Source organism: Toxorhynchites rutilus, chromosome 3 (assembly GCF_029784135.1).
Source record: "Toxorhynchites rutilus septentrionalis strain SRP chromosome 3, ASM2978413v1, whole genome shotgun sequence".
NCBI lineage: Eukaryota > Metazoa > Arthropoda > Insecta > Diptera > Culicidae > Toxorhynchites > Toxorhynchites rutilus.
Window position 1 is genome coordinate 17,052,888 of NC_073746.1, and position 27,874 is coordinate 17,080,761.

The 27,874-nt window shown below is 40.3% G+C and overlaps 2 protein-coding genes across 6 annotated transcripts in view; one reads left to right on the forward strand and one right to left on the reverse strand.

Moving 5' to 3' along the window:
- LOC129775135 (stress-activated protein kinase JNK) overlaps positions 1 to 27,874 on the reverse strand; it is a 235,823-nt gene that overhangs the window by 164,657 nt on the left and 43,292 nt on the right. For 2 of the 5 annotated variants that reach the window (XM_055779453.1, XM_055779450.1), the window contains exon 1: positions 14,647 to 15,791. The exons of the other annotated variants lie outside the window; for them this stretch is intronic. The gene's annotated coding sequence lies outside the window, so the exon portion shown is untranslated. Of the gene's footprint in view, positions 1 to 14,646; positions 15,792 to 27,874 lie in introns of those variants that run through there. 5 annotated transcript variants of the gene reach the window in all.
- Positions 23,694 to 27,089, forward strand: LOC129772909 (uncharacterized). The gene is made up of 2 exons (XM_055776439.1): positions 23,694 to 25,275; positions 25,351 to 27,089. Exons 1-2 carry the CDS (start codon positions 23,694 to 23,696, stop codon positions 27,087 to 27,089), a joined length of 3,321 nt encoding a protein of 1,106 aa, XP_055632414.1.

The window sequence follows — 27,874 nt, forward strand, 5'->3', positions numbered from 1 at the left end:
ATATATCCCCATATCGAAGAAATCACTTTGATGAAACTGTTTACCGTTTGTCGTTTTTAATTGTTGGGAAAGGGCATTATTTCTGCTGACTAAATTCCAAGAAAAAAATCCATTCCTTCTTTAAGCGTGATTCATTCTGCCTCGGATCAACGGAACAGTATGATAATCATTTCATACAAAAGATAAAATGTCCAAGAGTTATATGATTGCTATTTATTGAGTCGAAAAATTGTTTCAATAGCTTAATGATAGCTTCGAAAACAGGTTATTGAAATCATTCGTATCCGTATGTAGCGCGCCCACTTGGAAACCCATTAATCTTATTGGAATGTGAGATGGGGAAGCTCATACTTACGTCTATGCATTATGCTGTACACTACAGACTTTTTTTCTCCGTACTGATTAAGAAGCCGACCGAACTATCGGTCGACAAGTCAGTTTGCAGTCGGCGGGGGCTCTTAATTTCGTTTTTGCAGGCCGAACCGAAAAAATTTCAGTCGAGTTAACTCTTTTTTACAGTAATGCTTTTGAATCCGGACACTTTGCATTACATTCAATATCATACCACAGCCATAACATTTTTTTCATGTTGAATTTATGCGATTAATAGTTGCTAATATAGTTACTGATAGTTTCTTGATAGTTACTAATCAATCGCATTAATTCAACATGCAGAAAATGTTGTGGCTGCGGTATGGTATTAAATGTAACGCAAAGTGTCCGGATTCAAATACATTACTGTATACTTACTTCGATGTTATTCGTTTCTCTCTCAGGGTAAGCAACGAATATAATAAGGGTGGGGTTTAGATTCTATACTTTTATGGTTTATAAAATGACGCTTCCTTTGCTTTCGTTCATTTCTTACTCTACTCTCGCACCGTAACGACTCGTTTGTTTGGGACCAAGCAGATAGCTAGTTAGTCTTTCAGTGGTAAGGCACATGAAAGCAGCTCGGATAAGCGCACCAGCCGCAGGATAGGTGAAGAAGCCACATCGCTATCGACCGGGAACTTTGCGTGAAATTCATCGCTATCGGAAGTCGACCGAATTGCTAATCCGCAAGCTACCTTTGCAGCTTTTGGATCGTGGAATTGCTCAGGACTTCAAAACCGACTTGCGCTTCCAAAGTTCCGCTGTTATGACGCTGCAGGAGGCTTATTCGAAGATACCAATTTGTGTGCTATCCACGCAAAACGCGTCACATCATGCCCAAGGACATTCAGCTGGCCCATCGAATCCAAGGAGGAGTGCTATATTAGCTTAGCATATAATCAACGGCCCTTTTCAGGGCTCCAAATTTGATGGATTAGAGTTTAGAAAAGTTTTTACAGGCCAAACTGAAACGAGAATTTTCGTGTGGTGCCACACAGCATCGAGAAAATTCCGGAAAGATCTAATCGTTGCTGAAAAATAATCTGCCAGTTCCCTGGGAATTGAAGAATACATCCATGCGAAAGAGTTTATTTTAATGTTTTCTAATTATATGGAGAACACAGCGACCAAATACATTTGATTTCGTAATTTTTCAATCAAGTGTAATTAGCTGGAAAGCTTCTGAAGATTATTCTTTCCCATCAGTAGGATATTTTCGTATCCAATATTGGATGCATAACATGAAAAACGGAAAATGTTTCGTATCGCGAAAATTATATAATTTTCAATCGATTATTGCTCAGTCGCCGAAATTTTCATACTCAGAGAGTTCATTCTCCTCTAGTTTGCCTTCCAAATTGCCATCGTAAACCACACCTTCTCTCGATTCAATCACGCACGAAAAGCATACTGAAATGATATTGTGGTGGTGAAACCGATTCATTTTTCGTGAGGCGTCGTGCACAAATTACGTAACGCGATAAGGGGGGAGGGGGTAGATGTTGCGTTACTTTCTGCTTATTAGAGATAGGAAATTGCGTTACGAAAGGGGGGGGGAGAGGTGGTTCAGAATTCGGATTTTTAGCGTTACGTAATTTGTGCACGATGCCTGAGGACATCGACAAGACAACATCGTTACTGAACGAGCTGAACGGCGAGGGATCGAGGGATTCATTACCTGGCCTGAACTGACCTGAAATGCAATCAGTTTGTTTTAACTGTGAGGGAGCGCAGAAAAGCCGATGCTGATACTCTCGTGACCAAGAGAGTATCAGCATCGAAATACGGTTCCTCGGGAAGACATAGAAGCAGCCGCCACACACACATACACGCGCGCAACTCTTTTCGTTTGCTGGTTATCGAGAGGAAACCTGGAAAGAAATGATCGGTGCTGAAAAATAATCTGCCAGTTCCCCTTGGAATTGAAAATTACATTCAAGCGAGTTTATTTTAATGTTTTCTATCCATATAATATGTGCAGCCGTGGACGAGTGGTTAGCGTCCCACACTATCATGCCGGGTGTTCGGGTTCGATTCCCGTTCTGGTTGGGGGATTTTTCGTCAAAGAAAATTCTTCCGGCTTGCACTGTGGTCACGCGTATTCTAGAGCTTGCCACTTTAGAGTACATTCAAGGCGTTGTTTTGCCGTTGAGACGGCAAAAGTTCCACAGGGAACGTTAACGCCATTCAAGAAGAAGATCCATATAATACTGCCACCACATACATTTGGTTTTGTGATTTGTCAATCAAGTGCAGTTAGCAGGAAAGCTTCTGAAGATTATTCTTCAGAACAAGGTTTTTTGTATCCAATATTGGATGCATAAAACCTTGATGCTCCAACGTAACACTCTCGTTTGATGTCACCCAAATATTTATTTATTCATTCATTCAGGATGGATTTAGATTCAACTTCAAACAAATGATCTCTAAATCAACGATAGTCCTACGTCACCCTTGCGGTTATACCATAGATATAACCCACTTCCTGTTTTTGAACAGAAATCCATTTTCTCTTGAAGTCCGCCTCCGATTTGACAACTTTTGGGTTCTTCCGGAGGGCCTGCTTCATAATCGCCCAATATTTCTCTATTAGGTGAAGCTCCGGCGCGTTGGGCGGGTTCATTTCCTTTGGCACGAAAGTGACCCCGTTGGCTTCGTACCACTCCAACACGTCCTTTGAATAGTGGCACGAAGCGAGATCCGGCCAGAAGATGGTCGGGCCCTCGTACTGCTTCAATAGTGGTAGTAAGCGCTTCTGTAGGCACTCCTTAAGGTAAACCTGCCCGTTTACCGTGCCGGTCATCACGAAGGGGGCGCTCCGCTTTCCGCTAGAGCAGATCGCTTGCCACACCATGTACTTTTTGGCAAACTTGGATAGTTTCTGCTTGCGAATCTCCTCCGGAACGCTGAATTTGTCCTCTGCGGAGAAGAACAAGAGGCCCGGCAGCTGACGAAAGTCCGCTTTGACGTAGGTTTCGTCGTCCATTACCAGGCAATGCGGCTTCGTCAGCATTTCGGTATACAGCTTCCGGGCTCGCGTCTTCCCCACCATGTTTTGCCTTTCGTCGCGGTTAGAAACCTTCTGAACCTTGTATGTACGCAGGCCCTCCCGCTGCTTGGTCCGCTGGACGAATGAACTTGACAAATTCAGCTTATGGCCAACATCCCGGACCGAACTTCTCGGATCACGTCTAAACTGCTTAACTACGCGCTTGTGACCTTTTTCACTGACGGAGCATCGATTTTTGTCGTTCTTCACATTCCGGTCGATGGTTAGGTTCTCGAAGTATCGTTTTAGTACTCTGCTGACCGTGGATTGGACGATTCCCAGCATCTTACCGATGTCCCGATGTGACAACTCCGGATTCTCGAAATGAGTGCACAGGATTAATTCACGACGCTCTTTTTCGTTCGACGACATTTTTCCAAATTTACGAAAAATTGACAGTGAAGCATGCCCAACGTGATCTATACACTCTTATCTGATTATAAGCGAAAGACGAAGATATAATTCCTAAAAATTAAATTTCTACAGCGTTTTTTCCGTGATGCAATTTGATGTGACACACCCTTTAAGTGACACAAACTTTGGACGCTTTGGCACCACGTTAATACATCATGGAACATACACCCCTTGCATTCTTAGCCCCTCAATTATTGACCAGAAAACTTTTTTCAATAAATTAAAAAATGCTTTGAAAACAGGCTAATGAAATCACAAATCTGTATATGAATAGGTACCCGCTTGGAATTGCGGGAAAGTCGTTTGATGTTTACTGAAACGGACACAGTTTGTTGAGAAACTTCTAATGACAATGAAGTGTCTTTGTCAAGGCAGGTGGAGAAGAAGTTTGGATTGAGTTGTTCCCAAGAGCCCTTCATAGGGTTAGAGACGAATGAACTGCAAACGTTTAAAGTCTCAACAAGAAGAAGAAAAAAAGGGAGAAATCTATTTAGTTGTGATTGCCAAGTGACATGAGAATGGTCTTGTTAGCTCGTCAAGCATTATGCTCTTCTCTCCCAATCCCATTTATTTTCTGCCGCCGAACTGAACGGAGCTGCATTTTTTTGATAAGAGGGGGTTGAAGAGGGGGTATTATTCGGGTTGAGACCCCTTTTCCAGAATTAGGTCATACCTTAGACCCCCATAACCAAATTTCTTTGAAAACCCTATCTTTAGTTTTTTTTTCTTTCTGAATAATTATCAATTTGAAAACATTGCAGTTGGTTAATTGAATAAACTTGGCATGGAGACGATCTGGCGTAGTGGTAACATCCGCACCTCTCACGCAAAAGGTCACGAGTTCAAATCACACTCCCAATATTCTTCTAAAAAATGGAAGTAATGTGAAAAACCAGCCAAAAGTATTGAAAGTCGCTATAATACAGAAGAAAACATATTTTCTCATCATATTCAACTAGAGTTAAAATTTAGTAAATATCAAGTGTAATAAATAATTATTACGAGGGTCACTATTTATATTTCGGGAATAGGAACAAAAACAAATAGTTAAGCTGCGAATATATTTTTATTGTTTTTCAAAGTACTCGCCACGATGATCGATACACTTTTGCATGCGCTTAAACCAATTTTCAAAGCATTTATTCCAATCGACACGAGCTTTTTTTTGAGCGATTGTCAAATTATGTGGGATCCAACGTGAACATAATTTTCGCACACCTAAGTGTTCATGTAAAATCGCATATATGCTGGTGGAACTAATGCTTAGGGATGCCTCAATCTCACAATAGGTTACATGACGATCTTGCTTAATCATTTCGTGCACAGCATCGATGTTTTCTGGCACTACAGTCGATTTTGGACGACCTTCACGAAACTCGTCGGACAGCGAACTACGACCACGATTGAATTCACTATACCAGCGATACACAGTGGCTTTTGATGAAGCTTCATCGCCAAAAGTCAAATTAAGTTGATTGACGCACTCCTGTTGTGATAATCCACGTCGAAAGTCGTAAGAAATCATCGCACGAAAATGTTCACGATTCAGTTCCATTTTTTTGCCGAGACCAAACTTTCAGCTAAATATAAAATAAACAAATAGCGTCCGTATGACAAAATGTTCTGAGTACGTATATCGTTAAAAATGTCAAACTTTACGATGGAACCGTCAGATGGACTCACATGACATCAGTGTTGCCAATTCCCGAAATATAAATAGTGACCCTCGTAATACAAATTACTCACAGCCTAAAAATTTTTGCTACTAAATGCTGTCTGTGAATCACGCAATGAATGGCCAGTACCTTACACAGTTGTAACTTTGAGTGAGCTGTAAAACCACGATGACGACCAACCATTGATGGTGAACCATCAGTCTCAATGTTCTTCCATGGAATAACTTTTTCGGTAAAAAAAACCGACGATTCTTCAGTCTTTACATATGTAGCAAAAATCATTTCTTGGCACATATTTTCATCTTTAAAATATCGAACATATCCTAACAACAGAGCTTCATTGCTTGGTAATGTAGACTCGTCCAGCTGGAGATAAAATCTGTTGGTCAACACTCGACAAAAAAATAGAGGAGCAGCGTGCGAAGTCGGAAATTTTAAGTGATTTTTGACAAGCTGTAACTTCGTGAAAAATCAAGGTATATCGATTGTATGTACACCATTTTGAGGCTACAACAAGGTATTAGTTGTTTTACGTACATATTTTTATCTTGGTGTGTATAGGCGTAGTGAGCAATATCGGAAAAAAAATGAAAAATCGATTTTTCTCTGTTTTTTCAAAGATTGTCTGGGCTAACACAATTTTTTGCTAACCAATTAATCTTATCAACCAGCTTTTATTTGGTTCCTAGAGCGTTCCTGTAGGACCTTTCCAAACAGCGATATTTCAGTTCGAATGAAAAATTACCCGCTCGTCTTTGATGATGAATTATTCAATAAACGATCATCGCACCGCAAACCGAAAGGCAGTTTTGAAAACTCCAATAAATTCTGCACAAGAATAATTTGTTACTTTGACAAAAAAAAATTTTTGCATCGATTTCAAAAAAATGTCAAAAACAGGGTTTTTAGAGTGCAGGCAAAATTTTAGCCTAGTGTATTCCCTAAATATCTGTGAACGTTTCATATTGATACGTTCAGCCGTTTTTTCTAGTGGATTTTACAAAGTTTGAAGTAAATTAGAGGAGTATTTAATCGCAAATCGTACGCTCAAACACATTATCCTGTTCTTGTTTTTTTACTTGGCGAATTTTTCATCTTGTATTTTTTGTACTTTTTTATTTTCATCTTGTGCACACTCATAGTCTTGTTGAGTTTTCAAAATATACAGCAATAATATTTTCTACTAAAATATTAGTCATTCTCAGGGTTGCCACATACACAGAATATTCTGTATTTTGCCGATTTTTCGCCAAATTTCAGATACAGAATCTGTATATACAGAATTACAGATTTTATGCAAAGATACAGAATTTAAAGATATTTTTTCAAATTCAAATTTAAATGTTAAATTAATTACACTTTATTTTTTCTAATAAACTAATAAACTATAAACTATTATTAATAAAATTTGTTTTTTTTGTGTCACCTCACTTCCCCATTCCTACTATGGATGTTTTTGGGACACTTTTTGATAATTCCACATTCATCAGCGTGTGTTTAGTGAATATTCTTGCTTCACAATGCCAACAAAACAAAGTTTTGAAATCGGTTGGCTTCCACAATGATGGACTCTATTTTGAATGCAAGGAACTATGTGTCGGCTCGAGGAGGAGCGTCAAGGATAAAATTGACGGAAAATTTAAAATAAAAAAGCAAAGATCAACAAAACGATGTATAGACATCAATCAAATTATGAGAAAACTTTTTTTGTGATTTATTTTGTTGTATTGATACGACTTAAGCAAAATATAAATAAGAACAATAAATTGAAAATTAATCTCTTTCTTTCTATTTTTTCCGTTTGTTTTTTGATACAGATTTTTTTGCTAAAAATACAGATATACAGATTTTTTTCAGAAAATTTTACAGGATCAAATGTGGCAACCCTGGTCATTCTTTTTTTTTTATCTCATTTATTTATTTATTAGGCTCATTAGCATTTTAGCTGTAACAGAGCCGGATTTTAATCGTGTACATGTACATATGTTTATGTTTCTATAAATTGTAAATTACACAGTCGTTATTAGTAGCCATATAGGCGTTAAGTTTTTTTCTGTTCCATTACATTATGGTAAATTACACAGTAGTAGCCATTTAGGCGTAACGGTATTCTTTCTGTTCATCCATTGTTCAGCAGACCGGACAGCGGAGACAGTTAATATTGATCATTGTTGGGTTATTTATAGAACAGCAGCCCGATGTTTCTTGCAGAGCAGAGCAGTTGTATGGATGAATCGATCTTATTTCGACCGTGGATCGATTTCCATCGCTGATGATGGTTACGTGGACGTAGTTATTCTGTAACAACACAAAGATGGTCAATTGAGGGCCCTGAGTTTGAACTAACGATCGATCGCTTGGTAAGCGAACGCGTAACCAAGTGGCTACGAAGACCACCGTGGTCATTCTTATAACAGGGTGGTTCACGTAACACAACTTATGAAGCATCTTCTTCTTCAATGGCACTAACGTTCCTAGAGGAACTTCGCCGTCTTAACGTAGTATTACTTGCGTCATTTTTTATTAGTAATTAGTTGAGATTTCTATGCCAAATAACACGCCGTGAATGCATTCTGAGTGGCAAGCTCTAGAATACGCGTGATCACAGTGCAAGTCGGAGGAAATTTCTTTGACGAAAAATTCCCCCGACCAGAACGGGAATCGAACCCGAACACCCGGCATGTTAGTTATGACGCTAACCACTCGGCCAAGGGAGCACTGCTGAAGCATCTTAAATATTTCAAATAAGAACTTGTGTTATTTAATAGGGGTCGATATTCAGATTCAGTATGATAAGCACTTTATTCGAAAAATGAAATGTCCAAGAGCTATATGCTTGTTACTTATTGATTGCTTAACCAACGGTAGCATTGGTAGTACTGGGTGTAATTCCATAGAAAATCATTTCAACGATATTGTCATGGCCCACAGTGTCAGTGCGTGTGGCGTAAAATATAGTCTGCAAACGAACATTCTTTCACCGAAAAAGCTACAACTCTCGATGACTTAGAATAAGATTAATAATAAGAATAATACAATGGAAAGAAATCACAATACCGTAGCTAGCTATAAAAAATATTCATGACTTATGCTTCAAAATGTCACGAAATCGTAAGTATTTTCAACGTTTCTTTCTTTCTTCCCCATAAACCTCATATTCAATGCATTCAATGACGACAAATGGGGGACATTGGTTGCGCGTTCGCTTAGTAAGTAATCGATCGTGAGTTCAAAACTCAGGGCTCTCATTGACCACCTTTGTGTTGTTACAGAATAACTACGTCCACGCAACAATCATCAGCGATGGAGATCGATCCACGGTCGAAGTAAGATCGATTCATCCATGCAACTGCTCTGCTCTGCAAGACACATCGGGCTGCTGTTCTATAAATAACTCAACAATGATCAATCAACTGTCCCCGCTGTCCGGTGGTCTAACTGGATAATGGAAGAACAGAAAGAATACTCTTACGCCTAAATGGCTACTGTGTAAATGTACCATATGCAATGGTATAGAAGGAATGTTGGCAAATGGCAACTGTGTAATGTGCTGATTATAGATATGATAACCATGTGACATGTACACGAATAAAATTCGGCCCTGTTACAGCTAAAATGCTAATGAACCTAAAATAAATAAATGGGATAAAAAAAATGACGACAAATATTTTTTTGTTCACCATATATACAGGTCGGACTCGATTTTGTACTGATCAAATTATATACAATTTTAGACTTGATTATATACAGTCCGAAAAAAATATTTTTTTATATTATTCAAATATGACTTAATTCAAGCTAAAATGAAATATTAGGCTGTCAAAAAAGTCCTGCGGTATTTCCGCGAGGTGTCGTTGTAAGCGCGTAGTTCTAGTTGTATTCATTGTATCGAGTCATACTATAGCTTGTTGGAAAGGTATTTTTGCGCGCTATAATATAGTCCTTGACAGTGTTTTGTTTGGTTAAGTCGTTCGTGAGTTATAGTGTCGCAAATATGGAGCAAAATAAAGATAAAATCCGACATATTTTACAGTACTACTATGACAAAAGCAAAAATGCATCTCAAGCTGCCAATAAAATTTGTGCAGTTTATGGACCCGATACAGTTTCCATTTCCACCGCACAACGATGGTTTCAACGTTTTCGTTCTGGTGTAGAGATCGTCGAAGATGCGCCACGCTCCGGAAGGCCTGTCGTCGAAAATTGCGACAAAATCGCTGAATTAGCCGAAAGACCGGCATAGTATCAGCCGTAGCATCGGCCAAGAGCTGGGGATAAGTCATCAAACCGTTATTGACCATTTGAAGTAGCTTGGATTCACAAAGAAGCTCGATGTATGGGTGCCACACACGTTGACGCAAAAAAACATCTTTGACCGTATCGACGCATGTGAATCGCTGCTGAATCGCAACAAAATCGACCCGTTTCTGAAGCGGATGGTGACTGGCGATGAAAAGTGGGTCACTTACAACAACGTGAAGCACAAACGGTCGTGGTCGAATCCCGCTGAAGCGGCTCAGACGGTGGCCAAGCCCTCATTAACGGCCAGAAAGGTTCTGCTGTGTGTTTGGTGGGATTGTCAAGGAATAATCTATTATGAGCTGCTTCCCTATGACCAAACGCTTAATTCGGACCTGTACTGCAAACAACTGGACCGCTTGAAGGTAGCACTCATGAAGAAGAGGCCATCTTTGATAAACAGAGGCCGCATTGTCTTCCATCAGGACAACGCCAGGCCACACACTTCTTTGGTGACGCACCAGAAGCTCCGGAAGCTCGGATGGGAGGTTCTTTTGCATCCGCCGTATAGTCCGGACCTTGCACCAAGTGACTACCACCTGTTTTTGTCCATGGCGAACGAGCTAGGTAGTCAGAAGTTAGCCACAAAAGAGGCCTGTGAAAATTGGCTATCCGAGTTTTTTGCCAATAAGGAAGCGAGCTTCTATAACAGGGGTATTATGAAGTTGGCATCTCGTTGAGAACAAGTAATCGAACAAAACGGCGCATATTTGACTTAAAACAGATGATTGTAACTAATTTTATGAACAAATGAAAATTTAAAAAAAATACCGCAGGACTTTTTTGACAGCCTAATATTTTAACGTTAAAGTTAATGAGTAAAATACATGATTTTGTTAGATTCTAGTTGACGATTCACTAGGAACTGTTTAAAATGATATCGCAGCGAAATTTAAAAAAGGTAGGAATTGGGTGTCAAAGAACGAGCGTATTGTAGAGCGATTAGAGAGCTTTAATTTGATTGATGGAAACATTCAAGTTTATTATGCATTTTTTGTATAAAATTGAAAATAACACCTTTTTCATCCCATTTGTTTATTTATTTAGGCTCATTAGCATTTAAATTAGCTATAACAGAGCCGGATTTTAATCGTGTACACATTTTTTTTGTCGTATCTATAAATACCAGGTCACACAGTTGCCATTTTAGGCGTAAGAGTATTTCTTCTATACCATTGCATATGGTACATTACACAGTAGCCATTTAGGCGTAAGAGTATTCTTTTTGTACCTTCCATTGTTTAGTTAGACCACCGGACAGCGCAGACAGTGGATATGATCATTGATGTGTTATTAATAGAACAGTCCGATGTTTCTTGCAGAGCAGAGCAGTTGAATAACACGTTGAAATTTTGAAGGTTTTTACTTCTAAAATATCAATGAAATCCACAAATTTGGAAGTTTCACAACAGTATCCGGATGAGAAAATTCAACATTTTTCAAATGGAAGCAACAGAATTGTCCTACGTAGCGTTATTTATGAAGCCAGATTAAGACAAACAAAGCTCGAAACAGAGAAAAAGTTCTATAACTCTGTCTTTGTTGAAATTCGGATTTTTCATGTGAGAAAGATGTTTTCTGACTTTAAGGGGATGAATCAAAAATTTAATTTTTATTTTATATTTAAAAAAAACGAAAAATATATATATAAACAACTAATAAAGAATTTTTTATTCGGTTATATACAGTAAAACCTGTTTTTGTGCGTTTATTTTGTGCGATTTTCTGTTCTTGTGCGATATATAAAAAAAGCATATTTGACGAAGTTATCATCCATTAATTTTTTTTCGATGGTTTATATGCATTTCAGTGCGAAAAAAGCATATTTGCGTTTCAATGATCCACTTCTGAAATCATTCCCCTCTAAATTTTTCTAAGTTTTTGCATGACATGATTTCTAACAGCAACACGTTTCGACATGCAACTAAAAGCACAAAACAGCCACGTGCAACCGAAAAGGCAAAGTGTCCCATCGCAACGCAGGGAAACAAAAGGAAATTGAACAGTGAACGGCGTGGATTTTAGTTATTTTCTTGGGGGAAACTTTTTTTATGCGGTCCCTATCTACCGCACAAAAAAAGTTTTTTTCAAAATGTGCACCGAACACGGTCCCTGTCCCACGTACAAAAAAAGGTTTGCCTGTACAGTGAAAAGAAATCGGAGACTGTATATAATCGAGTCCGCCCTATATTTCTATATGTTCACATATATTTCGTCTACCATTCCACCCTATTATGTGTTACACTGATATTCATTAATCATTTTCCGACAGACAGTTCAACCTCCTACCAGAATCTAATTTCGTTTTCTACCGTTCGTCGGTTATGAGTACATATAACAGAAGACCCTTTTCAGGGTCACCATTTATTAAAAAGTTAAAATAACAGATTTCTGAACAATGAACAAAATTACACTTAAAAAACAACTGTTCCGAACAATCACAGTCCTACGTTAAACTTCCGTCCGTGCCCCTAAGCTTCGACTCTTCTACTTTTTTATTTATTATTTTCAACACTTGACCAATTCTGCATAACAGGGTGCCCGGAAGAGTTTCATATGTTCTACGAATAGGGTGGTCAAGAAGTATCAATTGGTTTCTAATTAAATTATTGAAATTTAAGCACTGGTTCATTTTACTACCCCTGTTCATTGTACTTGCATTTCCCCTCCTAATGTCAATTTTATTTCATAAAACCGTGACCTGTTTTATGATTTGGCACCCTTACAGAAAGATATAGTTACATTTCATTTTTTGACGATAACTTTGTAGTTGTGATTTAATTTTTTTGTAAAAAAATAAGAATAAAAAAGGCTAAGGCGCTTTTCGAAAAATCTTCCAGTTTTTTTTTAGACAAGCAAAGTTGCTCAAGTGACCAATGTTTTTACACTCACAAAGTTACATCTTGGTGTATCGTGAAATGCCGTTCAAAAATTTCCATCCAAAAATTTATTGGTATTTTATTTTTTTTGGTTTGAATAAACAGTATATTGAATTGTAAGAAACTGCATTAAAGTTTTGGGAAATATGAGTTTCCAAAGATATAATTGAAGCTCTTCTTAAAATATCCGTTGTACTCCCACTTCCCCTACGTGGTTTTTTAATATTTGAGATTTTTATTTCCGAATTTTAAGGGGGTATTCCAGTGTAGAAACACGAATTTCGGACGTTTTTTTGAGCTCCGTAAAAATACAACAAAGAATATTTTTACTATACATTATATCATTATTTGTTCATCTATCTTTAGACAATAAAACAAAAATTGAACGGAGGAAAAATATTCATAACTAGAATAGTCAAGAGCTGATGAAGTGAGAGGGTTCAAAAGAAGTTGTACCATGGCGTACACGATTCCAGCCCTTCTGGTTATCTGGAACAAAAAAATCGAACAGATTCTGAATCAGTAAAGATGTCGCTATCGCATGAACCTTGGACAAGTTTAAAACATGTTTTTTTTTCGGCAAAATGGCGGTTTAAAATGTTTTTTCTTACGTTTCCCAATTTTTTAAAAATAGTGAAAAATAAAAAATATTACTTTATAGAGGTTCATGCGATAGAGAGATGCCTGCAGGTTGTATCCATACAATTTCGACATTAATCGGTTCAGTAGAACTTGAGATATTGTTCACGTCGGTTTGAAAAAACTAGGTTCGAGAAAAACGCGTTTGAAGCTCATTGTTAAGGCTGTTCCAGGTTAGAGACCGCATCACTAAAATGGCTCTAACTCGGTAAATAATGGGATTTTCAATAAGTCCTTTCTAGGGTATATTCTTGAATGCCTAAACTACAGAAATATGAAGAAAAATTTGATTTTTTTCAAATTTCTAGACTAGAATACTCTCTTAAGAGCATTGAGTGTTGCATTTTTTCAAAATATTCAAATTCTTTTGTATACCAAAAATTATTTCTTTTCTCGAATTTAGAATTCTGAGACCTCGCTCTATATTTTATTTAAATGGATTCGTACGTGTTTTTCGATGTGTGATTTTTTCCAAATATTTTTATTATCCGGTATTGTTAGCATTTCAGAAGTTGAACATCGTGAAAACGTTCTTTTTCATCTGATCTGAATTTGAATTGAACATTAGGTGTTCACCTCGATTAGCTAATCACGTCAATAACCACTTAACTACGGAGATCACCAGTAGCAAGATTTTCCCACAGTCGATATCATCGGATATTTTGTGATTCCATGTTTGTGGTAGCATTAGTGAGTATCAATAATAGCGTTTTAGAATTGAATTTTAAATATAACTTGCTGCAAGAATGAGTTACAGAAGAACGCGTTTCAATCAAAACTATTAGCGATGGGTCTGTGGAATTCGCATCAATCAAGAAAAACCCACATTTTTACGAATAACACACATTGTCCGAAATAAATAATATTGTGAAGTAAATGAAAGTTTGGGTATAAATGCTAGGAGATGGGAACCATTTCCCGCTGAAGCCGGGGTATTTTTCGTCATACAAAATTTCTTAGGACATGCACTAGTCCACACGTAACATGCCATTTTAAATACAACTTAGAGCGGATACATAAATCTCAACTAAGTGCTAGTAAATATGACGCACGTAATACTACTTTAACACGACAAAGTTCGTCTGTACCACCTCGTGAAATACCATTAAAATCTAATTAGTGGTTTATGTTTGGTTTCGTCCGGTTTTGGACGATAATAGATTCTATACTAAATATTCATACACCAACCGACAACAGTTGAACCAGACTGATCCAATTTGATGTAATAGTAATTACATTTTTCCGAACAAAAAAAACCTTCATCCTTCAATTACTACCACCAGCCATTCTCGGTCGCTGAACAACTCAAACTCACCAGATAAACACACAGCCCGGGAACAACAAACTTTTGGTTCCACTCACTTTGATCCGGAACTTCTCCTGCACTTGCTCCTTTCTTTCGGGTTCGAATCTGTGGCTGCGGGAAAAGCTATTGTTTTCTTAACTCAACTTTCCCATTCGTAGGAATCGTTAATAGCATGCAAATATTGGCACAATTCGGGAATTTTCACGTTCCTTTAAAAACACTTTCCGCTTTGGTACGATTTCACACCGAAAAGTTTACACAGCTCATCCACCACCTGCTCACCACCGACGAATGTAGGATCAGCCACGTATTGAAGCGATTACCAGCTAATACAACACCGATTGTTAGGCACGTTTTTCCTCTGTTCGAGGCACACTAGGGGTTCACGAGTTATACACGAAGAATTGATTTTTTGTGTGTGTGTTTGGAGATTAAGTGGAAATGAAGCAAATGACACGGATTCCGGATTCGTCTTATGAAGAGCGAATATGAAAGAGCAGAAATGCGTTGATCCTTTCAGTGGTTCATCACTTGCGGTCGTGCACTGAGCCTCGGGATAGCTCTTCCTGAGTTTGTTTCCCTATCTTCCTATGCCACCACTCCACTTCGCTATTGGTAACGATTACATAAAACTCACTGATTGCCACTTGAGATCAAGCAGGAAGAAACGGAAAAAAAAAGCTCGAACACAGACCACTCGCGGACGAGAGGAAAGAAAATATAGCATACGAGTGTCAAGAGTTACATCACTTCAGAACTTTTCCACCCGAAAACTCGCCCAACAGCACATACATAACACTAACTCTTACGGGGTTCTCTCCTTCGTGTCGAGCACACGTTGATGGAATGCTAATCCTCCTGACGGACAAACTTCGCTCACTAACTTCAATTTCCACCAAATGCGTTGGACGTGGTGCTAATGGAGACCGGCTCCTGCGGACCTTGTGTGCTCATTCCACTAACGACCAGACTCGTGAAAAAGTCCCATAAATCACCCCGGGGGATATAAACCCCAAAACTCCACGAAAGACTTGCGTTTGAAAATTCCGAAACTCCTGTTTTTTGCCTGCTGTTTTTCCAAACGTCTGAAGAAAATTTTCACCAGCGAACACAACCCAAAATGGACCAAATCTTCTCCTCGACTGAGGCCACCGAAGTCGTCACTCCGCACCACACGGTCCGGCTCCTTCCATTGAGCTCGGGAGCTCGGGTGTCGTGCAAACTCGGCGAGTGGATCGTGTTTCCTCCCCATCCCCCCCTCCAGATAAAAAAGAAACTGTTCCACCGAATGGCACATTAACACACACACACACACACACTCGGAAGGCAGTTCCGCGCGTGGAGATAAGGACACGGTATGGGGGAGGTTGGTGGTTGGTGGCACAACGATAACGGGAACGGTGAAAGGATACAGACAGATGGATAGGATAAAAAAGGTGGCGCATGCGTACCGGCTCAACTGTACTGCTGCTAACTCCAACACATTGGACGCCAAGAAGGAATATCGCACCGTGCGAAGGGACAACGACGACGATGACGCCGTATCGTATGACAACAAAAAAGCTACGAAGCGGTCCGATGAGGCACGCAAAATCGCGACGGTGTATGGGTGCGCGAATGATTTGAATTTTGTGTGTAATCAGATGCAGTGTTATCAGTTCACTATTTCCAAAAACTGTTCTTTTTTGTATAAATGAATTGTTTATACTTCCAAAAATATTATTGCAGACGTTTAATCATTCCAACCTTTTTTATGATAATTTATGCTAGAACTGGGGATGAGACGAACAGGTTAAGAAGTTCATTGACTGTATCCTTTCAAACTTTAATAAAGTTTTTGCAAACCCCCTCAGAGGGGTGACACCCATGACCATGACAAGTATATTATTTTAATTAAAAAAAATCATGGTTTTGAATGAAGGTAACCGGTTATTACTTTTGGTTTTATCTAACAAAACAAGTCACTACGGAAAAGTCCATGTTGTAGAATCTTTCTTAGGTTTTTTATGTTCATTATTTCGTCATACTACATCTTTCATTTCTGTTCTGGGATGTAAATTCAAAGTCTCGAGAACGAGGGGGTTACGTTCGGAACACAATGTTTTGAACGTCAATATCTCTCTACCGGATTTACGAAGTGGTATGAAAATAATATTATTCGAAAGAAAAAAGATCCACGAGAGATGTTTTTTCACTTTTTATTTATTTACTACGACTCTACATCCCATTGAGATTAGATCTGATTCACTAGTCTTCTCCAATAAACCCGGTCCATGGCTGCAGTTCTCCAACTTTCGGCTGCACCGATTCTTGCCAAGTCCTGCTCAACCTGGTAGACAAATTTCTCCACCACCTCGAGCTCGTTGCCGTCAATCACAACACTACTACCAAGAAGAACTCTGTTGCGATCAGTCCCTCCAGCTAGCATGTATTTAGTCTTAGACGCATTGATCCCAAGCCCAATCAACCCTGCTTCGTGTTTCAGTCGGGTATACAAGTCGGCTACCGTCGCATGTGTTCTTCCGATTATGTCCACGTCGTCGGCAAAGCAGATATACTGACTAGACTTGTTGAAAATCGTGTTCCACATGTTGAAGCCCGCTCTCCGCATAACACCTTCCAGCGCCACGTTGAAGAGCAGACCGGAGAGTTCATCGCCTTGTCGAAGTCCCCTGTGAGTCTCAAATGATTCCGACAGCTCATCTGAGATCCGCACACCGTTCATCGTTGCCTGAATCAGTCTTGTCAGTTTTCCGGGAAAGCCGTGTTCGTCCATGATCCTCCAAAGCTGTCGTCGGTCGATTGTATCATATTCGGCCTTGAAGGCGACGAAAATGTGGTGTGTAGGGACCTGATACTCGCGGCATTTTTAGAGGATCTGCTGCAGTGTAAAAATCTGGTCCGTCGTCGAGCAACCGGGCATGAATCCGACCTGATAACTTCCCACAAATCTACTTACTATTGGCGATAGACGGCACTATGTGATGGCACTATAGTTCCCACAATCCAACTTGTCGTCTTTTTCATAGATGGGGCAGATTATTCCGTTTTCCACTCTTCCGCTGGCTGTTCTGTGTCCCAGATCCTGACTATCAACCGGTGCATACACTCTACAAGTTTTCTCGGACCTCTCTTGAAGAGCTCCGCTACGAGGCCATTCTTACTTATTCACTTTGTGGTTCTTGAGCTGATTAATGGCCTCCTTAACTTCACCCATCGTCGGGGGTGGTACGTCGTCGTTGTTTATTGCACCGGTGTAGCAATAAACGCCTCAACGCCGTCTTGGTCTCCTGTCTGCGCGCTGTTCAGGTGTTCATCGTAGTGCTGCCTCCACCTTTCGATCACCTCGCGTTCGTTCGTCAAGATGCCTCCTTCCTTGTTTCTGCACATTTCGACCCGCGGCATAAAGCCTTTATGCGAGGCGTTTAGTTTCTTGAAGAACTTCCGCGATTCTCGAGAACGATAAAGCAGCTCCATTTTTTCACACTCTTTCTCTTCCAGGTGGCGCTTTTTTCCCGAAAGAGATGTCTTTGCTGCCTTCGCTTCAGTTTGTATCGTTCCACGTTTTGTCGAGTCGCTCGTTGCAACATGGCTGCGCGTGCTGCATCCTTCTCATTCAGAAGCGCTCGGCACTCGTCGTTGAACCATTCGTTCCGTTGTCTTCGTTGTTCATACTTATTGCCCAAATAAAATTTGTTTCAATAGGTCAAAACTGCTTCGAATGCAAGCTATTTAAATCATTTTCAATAGCGATAGCTTCTTGAAATTTCATTTCAGTCTCGATTGGTGTGCGGTTGATGCATGATACATGATGCGTCGGCTGGCCTACCTCTGTTCGTTTTCTTTTGCTGCCGTGATAAACGGACATGCAAAATCGTTTGCTTGTTAATGCACCCAAGGTGTAGAATATGATTTCGCACACATTTGGACAGTTAACTAGGTGTTCTCGTGATGATTTTTCCGTGATATGGGAAAAGATATTTCGAATGTACAGAGGATTGAATAAGCTTGTCTTGATTATTTGAGTGTCGAACATCAAAAAGAGACCTGAAACGAAAGAATATTATTTCGCACATATTTGAACAGAACGCAAGACAATTCCAAAGGGAAACAAAATATCCATTTATCCATTTATAGAGAATTTTGATGCAACTTCAAACGAATCATTAGTATGCCAATGGTAGTCCCAAGTTAACCTTGCGGTTATATCACAGTTATAACCCACTTCTATTTTTTTTAAGTTTTGGGTGAGAAAACAGCCTCCTTCAACAACTGAAAGGTCAGGGTTAAGTTTTCATGAAGTCCCGTTCGCAGGCTATCGACCGCACCAACCATCTTCTTTCTTCTTCAATGGCACTAACGTTCCTAGAGGAACTTCGCCGTCTCAGCGTAGTATTACTTGCGTCATTTTTTATTAGTACTTAGTTGAGATTTCTATGCCAAATAACACGCCTTGAATGCATTCTGAATGGTAAGCTCTAGAATACGCGTGATCACAGTGCAAGTCGGAGGAAATTTCTTTGACGAAAAATTCCCCCGACCAGAACGGGAATCGAACCCGAACACCCGGCATGTTAGTTATGACGCTAACCACTCGGCCACGGGAGCACAACCATATCAGGATCAAATCAAGGAGTTCAGTTTTTTGTTGAGAAAGCAAAACAAAAAAGCCGTGTCCATAGGGTTTGTAGACAACTCTTTGGGCTTATGAGGACAACATAATCGCTAAGAATCTACAGTGTGACATTATTAGAGCTGTTTAATCTGTTTACTCGTTCTTCGCAGCTTCAACTGATCGATGAGAAATGTTTCTGAGCCACACAGGCGTTTGTTAAAAGATTGTCGCAAACTCGATGGAGTGCTCTTTATACTGCTGTGATTTTTGGGCTGATCACAACCACTAGAGTATTGTGCGACTCAAACACTGGATCAAGTTGGATCAGTTGGATCAAGTTGGATCACATAGGAGGGACTATCAGAAGTTTATGATTTAATATTTCTGTGTTATCTGCACTTCTGATGCGTTGTACCGCATGAAGTAGATCAAGCGCAGAATAATTTCAAACCAAAGGACCATCTCTGAGTAACGTTGTGACTCAATGCACTGGTAATTTTTCTCGCTGTTGAAAGGAACAGTCTAATCGAAATGGTCATTAAAAAAGCTTTATTAAATCCGTTGATTAAAAATTTGCTACTGAAAGTAGAATTCCTAAGATACTTCTTGATAGCTAGATAAGATAAAATGAGCAAACCAGGCGGAGGATCTTTCGGACCCGGTCCAACGATGGAAGAGGGAATCTTGGAGTACATTGGTCATTTTTATCGGGATTTCAAGAATGGTCAAAATCGCCTAAAGAAGAAGCCGACATTTTTGAAGTAATTCCAGTTCGACACACCCTAAGAAAACCAATTTTCATTTAAACGTCCTTTAGAATCAGCACTATTTGTTGTGCTGCATATCATTGAGTATATAATAATCTACTACTAAAAAATGTATAACTGTTGATTGTATAACTTTAATTAATTTTTGAAATGATAAAAAAATACTACCCGCGAGGTAATACGAACCATGACGGGGTAAGACGGAGCGATGCTATTTTCAAACAGTTTAGCCTAGTAGAAATAACAGGAACAGTGTTGTCTAAGGTGCTACATGTTTAGTTCATAAACTACACACAAGCTTCTGAAAAGGCCATCCATATTCCACTTGCAGAGTTTTAAAAGTATTCGTGAAAAACTTACCAAATTTTCGGAATCTGTAATGACGATAGATAGTGGGCCTAAAATCTCTCAAAATATGTTCACGTGAAGTCTGAATGACTCCGAACTAGGTATTTCTAGTTGCGATTCGATATGTTGTTTCGTTCAGCCAGCTCGAGTTTTTGACATCTCACATTGTGATGGCGTAGAATCGATTCTCCAGCTACAACAAATGCTCCACCAGTTCTTGTTCCTGAGTAGTGGTAAAAACTGGATCAATGAATTCGAGTCTCATCGTCGGTGATTTATTGCCTTTGATTTGCTGGTGGTTCTAGGAATTCCAAAACTAACTGATGCTGTCCTGATGGACATGCCGTTATCCACTGCCGCTTTAGCCATTTTCAGCTTATCCAACGTCTATTTCGTCCGCGACGACCTCTTTATGTACTTTCGAGGCAATTGTGTGTGAAGAGACGAGCAAAAAAGATTATATTTTATTTGATATGAAAACCATTCAATATCACAACTTGTGGCGCTTTTACACCGTCGAAAATGGTCCCCAGAGCACCTTTTGCATTATTTTGTACTTTACACGCATTTTATATTATACTAGCTAACCCGGCAAACTTCGTCCCGCCCATTTACTTGATTAATTCTCGAGTAATGCAGAAATTTGTGTTTTATTTGTATGGCAGCCCCCCCCCCCTTTGAGAGGGGGAAGGACTGTCTAACCATCATAGAAACATTTATTGCACCCTAAAACTTTCACATGCCAACTTTGGTTTCGTTTGATTGATTAATTTCCGAGTAATGCAAAAAATTGTGTTTCATTTGTATGGCAGCCCCCCCTTAGAGAGGGGGGAGGGGTCTCAAATTATCACGAAAACCTTCCCCGGCCCCAAAAACCCCTACATACCAATTTTCATGTCGATCGGTTCAGTAGTTTCCGAGTCTATAAGAATCAGACAGACAGACAGACATCACTCCATTTTTATATATATAGATAGATTCTACATACCTTTTCACGCAGGCAGAACCGTAACAATCTACTGATGGACTGGGATAGTGGCAACCAACGGAATATACAGTTTTTACTGGAGAAATCTTTATGTTGGTTACCTTGAAAATTAAATCGCTTGCAACCGCAATGGACGAAAACTTTGTTTTGTTCACAATTTTCATATTTCGTGCGCTCAAGTGTTGCAAGGTGTTTCGAAATGACAAAAATATGCTATTAATGCTTCTTGCGTAGTATATTTGCAAAATACTGAGGATTTCGTATAAAACTAGAAGTGGTCCGTCTATTAGTTTTCAATCATTGAATGCATTACAAAAACAATCGTTCTTGTATATATATCTTCTTCATTTTTTAATCGCCGATGCAAAAAATATCCAATGTACAGATTCAGATTTTAAGCACTCGGCTGTTACTTCAGACGCCTCTTTCCTCCGACGCTCGAAACGTCCGAAGTAACAAAGCAATCTAAACAACACGAAGTCGTACTTCGATCGTTTTGAGTTTTTGTTTCTTTCAGGTGTTGTTATCTATGTCAGTGCAATTCAACGAGTGATAACAATAATAATCTGTCTTTAGAACGAAATGCTGATGTTTCGATTGTTCTTCAGTAGTTAGATTCATATTCTTATCGTGAAACGCAATATGTCCAATGTGCAAACAGGGGCAGTCCAAACGTCCAATGTAACATTTTTCGCTCCGAGGCTTCAAATTTAAGCTCAAATCACGGAACAACTGTTACGATTGGTTTTTCAGAGTTATTATTGACTGCTAGTGGTAACAGTAGTGATAAAGATCGATACCTTTTAAGACAATTCGCGGAATAATGTTCGGGTCTTCAACTTCATTTTTCTCGAGTTGACGAAAATGTTACATTGGACCTTTTCAAAAGTTACGCGAGATTTGACAAACTGACAACTACAAAGTTTCGGAAAAGCAGCTTTTGTTAGAAATACCAGAACCAGAACCGCTGCAGTTAACTCTAACGATGTCATCAATGAGATTGCATTGGATAATTAAAAATTTGCTGTCAACGATGGGGCAGATATGTTTAACATGTTGAGCCCCGTATCGTTATTGCTACGCATTTATTGAGCTCGTAACAAGAGAGTGAAACCGCACTTAACGGGAAGCACTTGTACAATATCAGTGTCTGTCTCAGCTCCCAAAGATATTTATTTGATAAGATTTATTTTAAGCTTGGAGGGGTGACACCCTAGTGACCCGCCCCGGGTCTCATTGTAATACTTCTTGAATGGCGTTAACGTTCCCTGTGGAACTTTTGCCGTCTCAACGTATGCATTAACTAGCGTCATTTATTAATACTTAGTTGAGATTTTCTAAGCCAAATAACACGTGTTTGGGAATTTCATGGCTACCATTGTAGCAGCAGCAAGCAGTGTCACATCGACGACGGCGTGTGATAAAAAGTACCGTTGGAAGGAGGAAGGCAAACCGAAGGATAAGGTATACGTACAAACGCATTCATCCCCAGCGAAAAACGATGAGCAGATTCATCAAACAAGTTTCATGAAGAAGGGGGCAGGCAAACAGTGCATAGTGTGTGAAAAAGCTGGTCATAATATACGGGAGTGTTTTAGATTCAAGAACATGTGTGTAGAAGATCGTTGGAAGGCCGTACGGCAGCATCAGCTCTGCCGTCGCTGCCTCGGCTCTCATGGGCGTTGGCCATGTAAAGCGGATGTATGCGGAGTGGAGCGATGTTCGGAGAATCACCATCGTCTGCTTCACTCGCCGAAGCAGAACCCTTCAGAGAGGTCGACAGTTAGCAGTAATACAGTGTCATTGCATCATCTGTCGCACGAATCAACACTGTTTCGTGTGATTCCAATCACGTTGTATGGGAAGAGTCGTTCAGTGGAGACGTTCGCGTTCCTTGACGATGGATCATCGATTACGATGATGGAGCAAGAGCTAGCTGATCAACTAGCCGAACGAGGAAAACCAAATCAGCTGTGTTTGCAATGGACTGGTGGTGTTACAAAAAGGATTAATGATGCGCAGGTGATGACGTTAAAGATTTCTGGACGCGATGTGCAAAAGCAATACACATTGAATGACGTTTACACCGTTGACAATCTGGATTTGCCTGTTCAATCATTTTGTCATGAGGATATGGCAAAGAAACATCCACATCTCCAAGGCATACCTGTAGGAAGTTATCGGCAAGCGACTCCAAGGGTCCTGATCGGACTGAGCAATGTTAAATTACTTACATCGTTAAAAACACGCGAGAGTCGCCAAGGAGAACCAGTCGCAAGCAAGCACTAGACTTGGTTGGACTGTATATGGTTCAAATAGCTCACGTTCAGCGCAGTACATGCATCGAACGTTGCATATCTCTACAAAATCACCAGATGAAGAGCTGAATGAGCTCGTGAAGCAATATTTTTCTGTTGAGAGCTTTGGTGTGGCCGTAGTTCCAGTAGCTGAGGGGAGTGAAGATAGACGTGCTCGAATCATTTTGGAAGACACGACAGTGCGTACTAGATCTGGGAAGTTTGAAACCGGATTGTTATGGCGGCATGACTACGTGGAGTTTCCGGATAGTCGACCAGCAGCAGTTAAAAGATTAGTTTGCCTCGAACATAAGTTGAGTAAAAATATTAATTTGTACGAAAAGGTTCGTGAGCAAATTTGTCAGTATGAAATCAAGGGATACGCGCATAGAGCAACGATAGACGAATTGAAGCGGTTTGATCCTCGGCGCACGTGGTTTCTTCCGCTTGGTGTGGCTCTGAATCCAAGGAAGCCAGAGAAAGTGCGAGTGGTCTGGGATGCAGCGGCAAAAGTCAACGGAGTGTCTCTAAATTCGAAGTTGATGAAAGGTTCGAATCTAACAGCTTCATTCACGGCAGTTTTGTTTCTATTTCGTCAAAGGCAAGTGGCGATAACAGGCGACATAAAGGAAATGTTCCACCAGCTGTACATTCGTCAACAAGATCGGCAATCCCAGTTGTTCTTGTGGAGAGATGAGCCGACAAAACCTATCGAAACGTATGTGATGGATGTCGCAACATTTGGGTCTACTTGTTCACCGTGTTCTGCACAATACATCAAAAACCGAAATGCTGAAGAACATAGAGAGGAGTACCCGAACGCAGCAGATGCTATAATCAAAAACCATTACGTGGATGACTACCTAGATAGTCAAGACACTCCAGAAGAAGTGATTCGGCCACTGCTACAAGTGAAAAAGGTTCACCAAAGAGCTGGTTTCGAAATAAGAAATTGGTTGTCGAATTCGAAAGACGTCTTGAGACGGGTCGGGGATTCCATCCCGACTTTATCGAAGAACTTTGTGGTTGGCAAAGAAGAAGGAATGGAACGTGTTCTCGGGATTGTGTGGATTCCCCGTGACGATATGTTTCGCTTCACCATAGTTTTCCGTTCAGACGTACAAGACATCGTAGAGAGTGATGATGTTCCTACTAAACGGCAAGTGTTGAGAGCAGTGATGAGCATTTTTGATCCACTTGGATTGATCGCGTCTGTAACTATTCACGGAATGATACTAGTTCAGGAGTTGTGGCGACAAAAAATAGGCTGGGACGATTGTATTCCGGAAAATATATGGGGCAAGTGGAAGCGATGGATAGAATCGCTCAAAGGTCTTCAAGAAATCAACGTGTCACGGTGCTACTTCCCAGGTTATGATCCATGCAGTTACGATAGCCTTGAGATGCACGTCTTCGTAGATGCTAGCGAATTAGCTTATACAGCACTCAGCTATTTTCGTATAATTGACCGTGGGATTGTCCGTGTTGCTCTAGTCGCAGCGAAATCTAAGGTTGCCCCACTCCAAGCTCTATCGATAACCCGACTTGAACTTCAGGCAGCCGTACTGGGTGTCAGACTGGCCAAAACGGTAGTGGAACATCACAGCATACCGGTACAACGTCGTATATTTTGAAGTGACTCCAGTACGGTACTTTCGTGGATTGGATCCGATCAAAGACGATATCGTCCGTTTGTAGCGTTCAGAATTAACGAAATCTTAACAGAGTCAGATGAAAAAGAATGGCACTGGGTTCCTACCCGATTAAATGTGGCCGATGAAGGCACTAAGTGGACCAAGATTCCAGATCTTTCACAGCATGGTCGCTGGTTTAAAGGATCGGAGTTCCTTTACAAGGAAGAAGCATTCTGGCCGCAACAAAATCAACACCTGTCAGAAACAACAGAAGATTTACGAGTTGTTCATGTTCACAAACATCTAATTACTGAACCATTAGTTGACTTTAGTCGTTTCTCCAGATGGAAAAGGCTTTTAGGAGCATTGAGATACGTGTATCGTTTCCTCTGGAGATCTAAAAGGGTCGATAGCGAGAATATATCAACAAGAGCAGAGAGAATTGTGTGGAAGCAGGTACAAAGCGAAGAATTTCACGATGAAATGGTGATCCTCAAACGTAACCTGGAACTAGTGAGTAGAGAGCAGCATCTGCAGCTGCCTAAATGCAGTCGAATAATTAACGTATCACCCTGTCTTGACGAGTTTGGGGTGATGCGCAGCGAGAGTCGTTTGGAATCTGCCAACTTCATTCAGTACGATGCCAGGTTCCCGATAATCCTCCCGAAGGGACATCACGCAACAAATCTTTTATTAGATTGGTATCATCGTAAGTATAGACACGAGAACGGAGAAATAATCGTCAACGAAATACGCCAGAGATTTTCCATTGCACGATTGAGAATTGAAGTGCGGAAGGCAGCTAAACGCTGTCAATGGTGCCGAGTCTTCAAGGCGGTGCCAAATGCACCACGAATGGCTGCTCTTCCTCCCGCCAGGCTCATGCCATTCATTCGACCGTTCACATGCACCGGAATCGACTATTTTGGTCCCTATCTTATTAAAATAGGAAGAAGTTGCGTGAAAAGGTGGGTGGTACTATTCACCTGCCTCACCATAAGAGCAGTACATTTGGAGCCTGTAACGGGTTTAACGACAGATTCATGTAAGAAGGCGATACGGAGATTCATCGCGCGTCGGGGTGCACCACAAGAGATTTTTAGTGATCAGGGGACAAATTTCATCGGAGCGAGCAGAGAATTGAGGGCCGAAGTGGAGGCATTGAATAATGGATTGGCGAGCACGTTCACAGATACTTATACGCAGTGGCATTTCAACCCTCCAGCATCGCCACACATGGGAGGTTGCTGGGAGCGAATGGTTCGTGCAGTTAAAGCAGCTATAAATTGTGTTCCAGAAGCCAGAAAGTTGGACGAAGAGTCATTTCATACGCTGTTGACTGAAGCGGAATCGATGATCAATTCCAGGCCATTGACCTACATACCATTGAAAAATTCAGAGGAAGAATCGCTAACCCCGAATCATTTCCTTCTGCTTAATTCGAAGGGAACTTGTCAGCCGATGAAGACACCAGTACAAGATGGTATTGTACTGAGGAGTAGCTGGAACCTTATTCAGAATGTTTTGGATCGTTTTTGGAATCGTTGGGTTAAAGAGTATTTGCCAATAATTTCACGAAGAACTAAGTGGTTTTCTGATACTAGGTCAATTAAGGTGGGAGACTTGGTAGTAGTAGTGGATGATCAAGTAAGAAATAAATGGGTGAGAGGACGGGTCTTGAAGGTATTCCCAGGTAAAGATGGAAGAGTTCGGAAGGTAGAACTGCAGACTTCGACAGGAGTGTACCAGAGGCCGGTTGTTAAGTTGGCTTTGCTGGTTGTCGAAGGTTCTAGTACAGCTTAGGACAGATTCCCAGCTATACGGGTCGGGGAATGTTCGCATCATCAGCAGCAACACTGAATTCTGGCTGCGGCATTTGTGGCGGCGTTCTAGGGCGTGTTTTCGCCACTGGTGGAGGAATTTGTGGTTGTAATTTCGCCTGTACGGCGATTTCCTCGATATACGAAGAAGAATAAAAAAAGATGAATTGGTTAGTAGGAAAGAAAGGATTCTAAGAAAATCGTTGTGCTTGAAAAGATAAAAAAATTTAATTGTTATAAAAGTAAAGGACTAAAATTTGTAAGTAAAAGACAGAAGAAAATTATAATTTGAAACTAATTAAATAAAATTTACAGCTTTGAGCAAATCCTAGAAAAAAGGAGTTTGGCTAAAAGAGGTCCGAAAATTTGGGTATAACAACACGCCTTGAATGTATTCCGAGGGGCAAGCTCTAGAATACGCGTGATCACAGTGCAAGTCGAAGGAAATTTCATTGACGAAAAAATCCCCCGGCCAGAACGGGGATCGAACCCGAACGCCCGGCATGATAATGTGAGACGCTAACCACTCGGCCACGGGTGCACCTCATTGTAATACGCGGAGCGTATGAATTTACCGCTTAAAATTCAGAATATGTAATTTCGCTAAAGTGTAAACAACTTTTCTCGATAATGGTGAACAAGTCAAGTTTTGTGCCAAACAGGAACAGCTGAAGCACACAGAGTGATATTATCATCGTGATTGAAGACGACACAACAATATCAGCAGCAGGATAATTAGGACATTTACTTATCTTCTTCTCACTCCAT

Coding starts and splice junctions, on each gene's coding strand:
- LOC129772909 (XM_055776439.1), top strand. CDS start 23,694: ATGCATCGAACGTTGCATATCTCTACAAAATCACCAGATGAAGAGCTG. Junction 25,276..25,350: donor CAGCATACCGGTACAACGTC/GTATATTTTGAA, acceptor GTCCGTTTGTAG/CGTTCAGAATTAACGAAATC.